Source organism: Protopterus annectens, chromosome 3.part1 (assembly GCF_019279795.1).
Source record: "Protopterus annectens isolate FY-2018-M chromosome 3.part1, PAN1.0, whole genome shotgun sequence".
NCBI lineage: Eukaryota > Metazoa > Chordata > Ceratodontiformes > Protopteridae > Protopterus > Protopterus annectens.
In genome coordinates, this window is record NC_056732.1 from 79807842 (window position 1) to 79818814 (window position 10973).

A 10973-nucleotide genomic window follows, 5' to 3' on the forward strand; every position below is an offset into this window, starting at 1 on the left:
ATGCTTGACAAGGGCCCATCTCTTTCATCAATAAAAATCCATGCCTCTGCCATCTTGGCTCATTACAACACAGAGCTGCCAATCTTTTCTCATCCTCTGCTAAAACAGTATCTTAGAGGGGCCAAAAATTAAGGCCTCCCAGAAGATCACCAATTCCTGCATGGGACCTCAATTTTGTGTTGGAAAGGCTCACCCTGCCTCCATTTGAACCAGCTGCTACTGCAGATGTAAAGTTTTTATCCTGGAAAACCGCTTTCCTTCTGGCAATCACTTCAGCAAGAAGGGTTTCAGAACTACAGGCCCTCATGGCTGTGGAGCCTTTTATTATATTTTACCCAGACAGGGTGTCTCTCGGACCAATCCTTCCTTTATGCCTAAGGTGGTATCCATTGTGGCTCTTAACCAAACTATTCACCTGCCAACTTTTTACCCAAATCCGCAGAACAAGGGGGAGCAGATTCTGCATTCCTTGGACGTACACAGACAACTAAGATTCTACTTAAACAGGACCAAATCTCTAAAAGTCTGAGCAGTTACTGGTGGCATTTGCTGCAGGATCAGAGGGAAAAGCTATTTCAGAGCAGACTATTTCAAAGTGGATAAGCCACTGCATTTGTTTCTGCTATTTGCATCATGGTAAACTGGTGCCCAAGGGCATTAGGTCACATTCCACCAGGGCTGCATGTACCTCAGCAGCTTTTCTCAGAGGGGTGCCAAACAAAGACATTCTAGAAGCTGCTACTTGGAGTTCTGTTCGTACTTTACAAAGCATTATCATTTGCCTCTCTTCTCTAAGTCCAGGGCAGACTTTGCCACTGCAGTTCTGCAGGGCCTTATAGCCGCTCCTAATGCTATTTAGTTCCAGCCTCCCATCCATAGCTTTGGGATTCTACCCAAATGTAATGACTGCAACAGTGGAACACGAAGAACATAGTACAGGGGTATTGCAAGGGTCAGGATGCATCAGTAATGAGCATCCCACAGATACTAGAATACTTGGCAGAAATGCTACATAATGGCCTTTCATATTCTTCCATAAACATACACGCTTCAGCAATTTCAGCAAAATACAACAGTGATCCACCTGTGTTTTCACATCCTTTGCTAAGACAGTTTCTAAGAGGGATTAAGAATATCAAACCTCCCAGAAAACCACCAGTGCCTGCATGGGACCTCAACTTCGTGTTGGAAAAATTAACTCTCCCTCCTTTTGAGCCAGCAGCATTTTCAGAATTGCAATTTCTCTCCTGGAAAACAGTTTTCCTGTTGGAAATTACCTCAGCAAGAAGAGTCTCGGAGATACAGGCCCTCATGGCAGTACCTCCATTTCTCATTTTTCATCAGGACAGAGTTTCTTTAAGAACCAATCCTTCATTCATGCCAAAAGTGATATCCAGGGCGTCTCTAAATCAAGCAATTCACTTGCCTACCTTCTTTCCCAATCCTCAAAATAAAGGAGAAAAGCTGCTGCACACTTTGGACATGCACAGACAACTGCGCTACTACTTGGACAGAACAAAAGCCAACAAAGTCTGACCAACTATTTGTAGCTTACGCTGCTGGAGTACAAGGAAAGGCAATTTCCAAACAATTAATTTCAAAATGGATTGGACACTGCATCAGATTCTGTTACTCTTTCCATGGAAAAGGTGTGCCAGCCAATATCAGGTCACACTCTACCAGAGCTATAGCCACCTCCACAGCCTTTTTAAGAGGGGTGGCTACAAAGGACATTCTAGAAGCTGCTACATGGAGCTCCTTGCATACATTTTCCAAACACTACAACCTGCCTTTATATTCCAGATCCTGAGCAGGCTTTGCTTCGGCAGTCCTGCAGAGCATTTTAGCTACACCATCTTTATCTTAGATCCTACCACCCCCAGGTAGGCTATGGTATTCAACCCATATGTAAGGACTGCAGTTGCATTCTTGAAGGACATAGTACAGTTTTGTACCTACCATAAATGTAGATGTCCGATAGATATGCAACTGCAGTCAGGTTTTCCCTCCCTCCTACCCCTCTGTAAATTATCCTTTTTGGGTCCACTCCCCTTTTCCAAATTAACTGGGGAAACCTGTTATGATGTATATGTTTATTACTGTTGTGCATGTCTGGAATTTTTTATCCAGTCTCTAATTTTAGCCTTCTTTGGAGGGCACCTGGCATCTGGGGCAAGAAACACTGAAGAAGATGGCGTCGACTGATGCTTTTATACCCCAGTCGCTCTGACGTCGGGGAAGAGGCGACATCAGCCGACGCTGGACCCAGACTTTGGAATCTGGCCAACCGAAGGGCTGCCTGAGGCAGGACAAACCCATATGTAAGGACTGCAGTTGCATATCTATCGGACATCTACATTTATGGTAGGTACAAAACTGTACTTTTTGGCCACTTTGTTGGATACATTTGCCAATGCCTGTAAAGCTGATTCTCAGCAACCTGCTCCCAAGAAACCTGAATAGTTTCATAGGTAGCCTGAGAACTGCTACCTTTCCTTTTAGGGCTATTAATTATCAGACCCATATGTCAAGGTATGTGTTGGCTCTCCTATCTCAGGCCTTTCAGGTTATTTCTAATCTTCCAGACTCTGAGGGTAAAACTTCTGCTCTTATCCTGTTAGGGACTTCCTCCTAGGTGGCTCGTCATTCCATCAAGTGTAGTTATGATGCAGCAGATGCTTCTTCTAGGGCTGCTGCTTTTTGGGTTAGTAATGAGGGGGTATTCTTGGCTTTGGCTTCAACCATTGCCTGATAATATCAAGGCTAAGTTAATAGATGTCCCTCTTTAACACTTGGTTGGGGGAGCTGCTCCTGACTTAAGTGCCTTCAGGAAAAGTGGAAGGCTTTACAGGAACTCCTCTTTGTTTCTCCTGTTACTACATTTCAGAGAAGTTACCCCAATAATCCAGCCCTTGTTCCCAGACGGTCTCTCCCTCCTCCCAAGGCAAAAAGGGTGGCCAGGGAGTTTGAGAGCTCTGGGATTCATGGCATCCACCATCCCTATGCTTCTCACCAAACTCCAAATGAGGTTTCAGTGGTTCCTGAAGTCCGTCTGGCTTCAACATGCACATCATCTAGAATTTGTAGTTCTTCTACCTTGTCTCAAGAAGGAACTTCACTGGTGGATCCAGAAGTTGTCCTTTAAATCCAGGGCTCCCTTTTCATCTCCCCTTTTCCATCTCAGGAGCTGTTCAGAGATGCTTCAAATGTAGGATGGGGAGCAGCTTTTGGCTTCCTAAAAGGTGTAGGGTTCTAGTCTCCTCTTCAAAAGGAGGAGGAAATCAAGTTGATGGCAATCTCTCCTTTGTAAACCACATTGCCAAAGTGGTTAGAAAGACCTTCTACATAGCCCGCCTCATCATGAAGGGTTTCACATCTAATTCAACAGAGGTAATCGTGCCCCTTTATTCATCCCTCATCAGGCCCATCATAGAATACAATGCCCCTTTTGGGATGTACCTTACCCGACACCTGCAGCAATTAGAAAGACCTCAAAAGTATCTCACCAAGAGGATCAAGGGTCTCAAACAGATGCCATATGCTGTTCTGTTAAAAAAACTCCAGCTCTAGTCAGTTGCATACCGCCTACTTCGAGGCGATCTATGCCTGACATACAAAGCTATGTCAAATCCAGAATTAATGGACATGCTCCACCTCAGTAAATTTAAATCCCTTGGAGCCACACGCTCGAGGGACTTGAACCTCAGCACAGAAATAAATAGAACTTGCTGGAGGGACAGGTTCATAACCCAGAGGCTCCCTTCGCTCTGGAATAGAATTCCAGTTCATGTGAGGCAGAGCATCTCACTGAATCTCTTCAAGAAGAATCTCGATAAGTGGATGGGGGATCGTAGGTTTGTTCCAGGGATTACTCCCGTGTCACTATTAGACAAAGGCACAGTAAACTAAACCTTAAAAAGGGCACAGTATACTCAAATCAAGGGGTGGCGTAAGCCGTACAGAATTGGGCTAGGCTTATAATTGCCCCAGGGCAGATAGCCTAGTATGAACCTATGAACCTATTATCAAATAGATGAGTCCTTCTGCTGGTTCTTCAGGCTCTCCCCGGGACCTCTGAAGGTATTTAGATGGCACCACAGTGATGTGGTATGTAAACTGAGGGAACAAGATGTTATCTTATCTTTACCGGTTGGCACTCCTGATATGGGATCTTGTTGTCCAGTATCAAGTGACTCTTCCGGCAGTTTACATTCCCTCAGGTCAAAACATTGTAGCAGGCATTGTGTGCAAGCCCTTAACTCATCCCTTGAATGGATGCTTCACAGGGTGTGTTTATGAACATCGTCCACCAGTGGGGTAATTCTCAAGTAGATCTATTTCCTTCCCCTCTTAACAGAAAACTTCCTGTAGTTTGTGCCAGTGTCCAAGGTCCTCTGGTTTAGAAGGTGGGCACCCTCTCTCTTTCTTGGAAGGGGATTTTTCTTTACACTTTTCTTCCCCTCATTCCAAAAGTCCTGTTCAGAATTAAACAGGACGCTCCCAAAATCTTGGTGGCTCCCTTTTGGCAGAGACAGCATTGGTTCCGTCTTCTGCATTTAGCCAAGGACAGTCATCACAAGTTGCTTCACATGGTGGACCTTTTCACACAAGACAAGAGATTCTCATCCATCCCCGCTTGTCCACTCTTCAACTGACACTGTGGACAATAGTATTTTGATTCTACATGGACACCTTTTTTCTGAGGACATGCTTAGAGTCCTGTAGGAGGCCAGGTAACCCAATACTAGGAATTCCTACTTATTCAAATGGAAGAGGTTTTCTGTTTGGTGTCTCTCTCTCTTGTAACTTGGATCCACTTTCTGTGGATGTTCCTTTAGTTCGTTCGTTCTTTCTTTCTTGTGTGAATTGCTCAATACTGGGTTGGTTTATTCTTCTGTTAGGCCCACTTATCAGCTATCTCTGCTTGTCTACCTTTATCTCCTCCTTTAACTTCTAGATTTGAAGCTAAACTGTTCCTTAAAGGCATCCTTCATGCTATGCCTCCCAGGAAGCCTGTTCTTTCCCCCTTGGGATCCTAATTTTGTTTTGGAAAAATTGATCCGGGCTCCTTTTGAGCCTGTTGCTTCAGCTTCCTTGCAACGTTGCTCTTGGAAGACACTACTTTTGTTGGCCCTTATTTCTGCCAGATTGGTGTCTGAGCTTCAAGCCCTTATGGCTTGTCCTCTTTTTTGATGTTTTATAAGGAGAGTGTGTCCTTGCGTACCAATCCTCCATTTATACTGAAGGTGGTGAATGAATTGTCCCTTAATCAGTCTAATTAATTTCCCCAATTTTTTCCCTCCTCCACAATCTACTAGTGAGAAGGTGTTGCACACATTAGATGTGCATAGACAACCCAGATTTTATTTGGCCAGGTAAGACTGTTTGAAATTCTGAAACTTTTTCCTGACATCCCAGGTCCTTGGGATTAGTTCTAATCAAGCAGACTATTTCTTCTTGGATTTCAAATGCTTTTTCTCTTCATAGTAAGAGGTTTCTTAATCTGTAAAGGTTCATTCTACTAGAGCTGTGGCTTCTTCTGTCCCCCCCCCCCCCCAAGGGTTTGGATACTAGCTCTATTCTTGAGGCAGCTACGTGGACTTGTGTGTGTGTGTGTGTGTGTGTGTGTGTGTGTGTGTGTGTGTGTGTGTGTGTGTGTGTGTGTGTGTGCTTTTACCAATCACTACAAGTTTGATGCAATCTCCAGAGCTAGAGTTGGTTTTGCTCGGGCCATCCTTCATGGCTTCCTAGAGAACTCTGCTGTTCCTTCCTCCTCCCAAATTTCTTCCTGAGCTTTGGCAGTCACCCAAATGTAATAAACACTGCATGTAAAATCTTACCATAACGATAGATGTTGTTCTTCCTTTCACTGTTGCAGTATTCACCCCTTCACTCTTCCCCCTTGGTCCGTTCCTCTTCTGGGTGTACTAGTTACCTCTTGATTTTCCTTGGACTGGCGTTACTACTGGGGCTTTCAGTTCTGAGGATGGGTACCTCCAGGCGTCAACTTTATGCCCTATAGTATGGGAGGAGCGTATGTGTGACATGCGGTGTACCTTAAAGCAACCTAAGGCTTTAGTATATTTGCTGGATGTTGGCAGGGAACCCAAATGAAATGAATACTGCAACAGCGAAGAGAAGGAAGTCTACTATTATAAGATTTTACACAACTGCACTTTAATAAATAAAATGACTCATACAGTCTGACTGTTTCTGGCAAGTGGGGCACAAAGAAGAGGTAGCAGGAGGGAACCAACATTATCAAAATGCAGGGATTTTCTCAGTAAAGTGGACAAGTCTACATCTTTAGATTGAGTATGCCTGCATTATCCTCCTGACACTGTATAACTATGTTCCAGAAAGACGACCTCTCTCTCTCATTTTGCAATCACATGCTGACCTTGGGAATCATAAATAGATCCAGTTCCTTTAGGCCATGGGGGGGTGCATTAATTTCATATTGTTTCTGATTCTAAAGAGAGAACGTTCCTGGAGACCAGTTCTGGATATTTTCATTTTCAGACTGTGTGTGGGTCAGGTTATCCACACATCTAAGAGTATTCGCAAATAGCCTAACAAACTTCTGGGCATTCTTGTATGCCTTTTTATTTAGGCAGTTTATCTTTTGTGGAGTCTTTTTTTTTTTTTTTTTTTCCTTTTCTTTTCTTGAAGTTGGGGAGTCCTTTTAACATGGATTGACTCCTTCCTCACCAGTCCTGTGTTCTAGACACATATTCAGAATCCTTCAACTCCGTCCTACAGGGCTGGGTTTTAGGTTTCATGAGGACCCAACATTATCCTCTAGAATTTCAGATTTCCAATTTTGGACCTTATCAAGAAGGAACTACACGGGTGGAGACTGCATGCAATTTAGAATGGTCTCGCTCTTTATCTCAACGCAGTCTGTACCAACAAATATTTCAGATTTTGCTTGGAGAGCAGTTTTGTTGAGGGCAAAAAGGTGCTGCCTATGGGGCATGTCAGGAGAGGTTAATATTTTATTTTTTTAATCGGGGATCCTGGATGCTTGCACATGATTACAGACATCACCACATTGACATGGCCCTTCAATTGGCAAAGGAACACACGGTCTCTCCTTCCGAGCCGCTTGGTTACTATAGCTTGGGAGGTGGCTCTTCAATGTCCCTTCAAGCATCTTGCATCCTCACCAGAGCAATATGTAGTGGTAGACAAACTAGCAAGGACCCCAGGATAGAATTTCACAGCTGGAAGTTGCACAAGAGGGTCTGCCTAGGATTGATCCAGTTGTGGGGGCACCTCAAGTAGATCATTTTGCCTCCTTTCAAAGCATACACCTAATCTGATTGTGTTCCAGGACTCCTTACAGGTTGACTGAGAGAACATATGTATTTCCACCATTTCTACTGATGTACAGGGGCATTCTGAAGATTCAGAAGGACTCTTCAAAGGTCTTGGTTGCCTGGGGCCTTACAGAAATTACTATAGTGGTTCTCCCTTCTTATGGAATTGGTCAAAGATGGTTGCTACAGTCTTCACATAGTGGAGCTAGTCACACAAGGCCAGGAATGTTTAAAGCACCTCAGTCTCAAGCTATTACAACTAATTGCCTGGATTATTCAGTTGTGATAGCTTTTTTGGCATCTGTTTCATGAAGTGCATAAAGTACTAGTCTGCTACTAGGAAATAATCAGCAAGTGGAAAAGATTAGTTAGTGCCTAGCTAATAACAAAGACCCTAATAAGGATCAATTACCACTAGTTTGCAAACATTTGTGAGTTACTAGTTTCTGGCCTAATTTCTCTTACTCTTAGTTCTTAGACAACTGTACTTTCATTTAGCTTTTTCTTTGCCCCCATCCCCACACGAATTACCTGCAAGTGTGGAGTGATGTGAGGAACACCTAGTAACGTTTACAGAATACAGCAGGAAAAAGTTGTGTCCCCCCCCCCCTTTTGTTGTCATGAACATCTGTGTGGAATCTAAACTTTGCCCTTAATGAAAAGTAGTCTTTCATTGTTCAGAATTTAATTATCCTACATGATACTTTTTACATCATGTACAGAATTTTTTTTCCATTTCCCACTTGATGTGTGGAAAAATTGTGTGATTGCAATAATGTTGGTGTTTAAAAAAAAATAGTGGATATTTGTGAAAATAATACCTGCTGTGCCTGTTTTTAAATGGATTCCTGCTTGGGACTGGTGAAGACTTTTGTATATTGTGTTCTAGCTTTACCTCAACTTTACTATTCAAATATAGAAGTTTTGCTATGGTTTTGAAGAAGAATATAGCAGCACAATTCTTGTGTGGAGTGTCTCTTAAGCATTGCTAGTACATAATTGAAAATCTTGTCATCTGCTGTATCTTGTTCACTTCATAACAGGCCCTTGCAGAAAGTGGAAGATTGTAGATATTATTTGTTGATAGCATGGTGTTCTCAGTGTTTATGAACAAATAGTGACGCTTTTTTTTTCTATTTTTAGGGTTACTTGTCTTCAGTGTCATCCTAGTTTTATCTCAGAGAGCACTTTTCAGATTTTATTTGTTGTTCTGTGCTGTTCTCCTAGCTTCGGCATCAGTGTTGGTGAATTACTGTTCAACTGTGCAGATTGACTTCTATAGCATTCATTACTTCACAGCCTTTGGAGATGCACTTCCGATTAGAAATGGACTTTCTTTGTGGCTAGCACTTGCTTTCCTTCAACTCGTATTTGGAATTGGATATGTAACATTGCTCCACATTCAGTCTACATTTGCAGGGCTAATAATACTTGACTTCTTGTTTCCTGTAGTAAGCTTAGTCTTTGAATTACCTGTGGACACCCGTCTTTTTGTAGCCATCATGTCTGGTATGGTTGTGACTTTGCATGCAACCGTTTGTTTGACTTTGAAACTGAAATGGTTTTACTATTCAGCAAGGTACATATATCTTCTAGTAATGCACATGTATCGATTGTACGGACTGCAGATCCTTTTAGAAGAAACATGGAAGAGAATTCGTTTTCCTGATGTTATGAGAGTCTTCTGGCTTACTAGGCTAACGGTACAAGCAGGTGTCTTAATTTTTGTAGCTAAGGTAGCAAAAGAGGAAGATATCCAGAACTACACTGTTTCATGGGATGATTTCTGGAAAGTAGTTTGCAGTCTTATAATCAGTGGCTGTGATTCAACGTTGACTGTTTTAGGCATGAGTGCTGTGATTTCCTCAGTAGCACATTATTTGGGGCTAGGAATTTTGGCTTTCATAGGATCCACTGAAGATGAAGACAAGCGCCTGGGCTTTGTTGCACCTGTTTTGTTTTTTATTTTGGCTCTACAGACCGGACTAAGTGGATTAATACCAGAAGAACGATTGGTTCGTCTCAGTCGCAACATGTGCCTTCTGTTGACTGCCATTTTGCATTTTATCCATGGTATGACTGATCCTGTGTTGATGTCTCTTAGTGCCTCTCATGTGTCATCTTTCCGTCGGCATTTTCCAGTTCTTATAGTCTCAGTTTGCCTTTTTGTTTTTCCAATCCTCCTCAGCTATGTGCTTTGGCATCACTATGAGTTAAACACATGGTTGTTTGCAGTCACTGCATTCTGTGTAGAACTCTGTTTAAAAGTAATGGTTTCACTCACAGTGTACACTCTGTTCATGATTGATGGATTTTACAGTGTTTTGTGGGAGAGGCTGGATGACTATGTGTACTACGTACGTTCAACAGGCAATGTTGTTGAGTTTTTATTTGGAGTAATTATGTTTGGCAATGGAGCTTACACAATGATGTTTGAATCTGGAAGTAAGATACGAGCATGTATGATGTGCCTTCATGCATACTTCAACATATACTTGCAGGCTAAAAATGGATGGAAAACCTTTATGAATCGTAGGACTGCAGTGAAAAAAATAAATTCTCTTCCAGAAATTAAAGATGACCAGCTAAGTAAAATAGATGATGTTTGTGCAATCTGTTACCAGGAGTTCACAACTTCTGCACGTACTACTCCTTGTCGTCATTACTTCCACGCTTTGTGCCTTCGCAAATGGTTATATATTCAAGACACTTGTCCAATGTGCCACCAGAAAGTGTACAGTGATGTTGATGCTAGGGAAAACACAGTTTTTAATAATAATGGGTTTGTGGTACCCAATGAAAATCAAGAACCCTTTATACCTGCAAATGGTGCAGCTGCTGCTGGTACTGGTATTGCAGGTGTCCCTCCTGCCAATCCAGATGCTGAAGATCTTGAAGATAATGACAGTATTGAGTACGATGAGGAGGACTGGGCTTCCCGAAATGACCGTGCTGTACTAGAAGAGGAGTATCTTAATGATGAGACAGACTCAAATGGTGACTGAGATGCTGATGAGGCTTCTGAAGTTCTAAGACTTAAATTCGCCAAAATTGCACATCAGGGAAAATTTAATTTTATGTTGAATGAGGTATATAATGAGCTCATGCAAAAAATGGAGTTTGTAACACATTCCTTTCCTAGTTATTGTGTTTGTTTTTTAAAGCACAATTGCTGGTTAATCCAGGGCAGTGGCAATGTTACAGGTTTGCTCTTATTTATTGTGATGTGCTACTGTAAATATACCTCTGTCATTACTGCTGGTCTGTTGTGTGACCTTCCCAAAATATGTGTACATTATTGTACATCTAATAAAATGTTTTGTTTTCATGTCTTGTGGTTAAGCAAAAGCCATTTTTAAAACAGGCACATAATCTGTCGAACTACCATGTTCATAGCAGTCATTTTGAATTATTTGGTGAAACGAAAATCGCACTGCAATGTCATGATTTGCTGAAGGCACAAATTATAGTGCCAATTGTTTTCATTTGCATTTTATCCCCTCCACCCACCCCAAAATCAGTATTCCAATATTGCTGTAAAGGGCAGACAATTCATAGACATGCAGACTTGTCAGCAGAGGCATCTTTGTGCTAAAGTGCAATTTTTGCAGGATGTATTTTGCATCTTTGGCACATTTTTTAAGCCTAGAA

At 42.2% G+C, this 10973-nt stretch overlaps 1 protein-coding gene across 1 annotated transcript in view; it reads left to right on the forward strand.

Annotated features, from left to right (window-relative positions):
• Nucleotides 1-10650, forward strand: part of RNF139 (ring finger protein 139) — a 92729-nt gene extending 82079 nt beyond the window's left edge. Inside the window, exon 2 of the mRNA XM_044066592.1 lies at nucleotides 8466-10650. Within this exon, the coding sequence (XP_043922527.1) occupies nucleotides 8466-10327 (1862 nt within the window). The 3' untranslated portion in view covers nucleotides 10328-10650. The remainder of the gene's footprint in view (nucleotides 1-8465) is intronic.
• The last annotated feature ends 323 nt before the right edge of the window (nucleotides 10651-10973 follow it).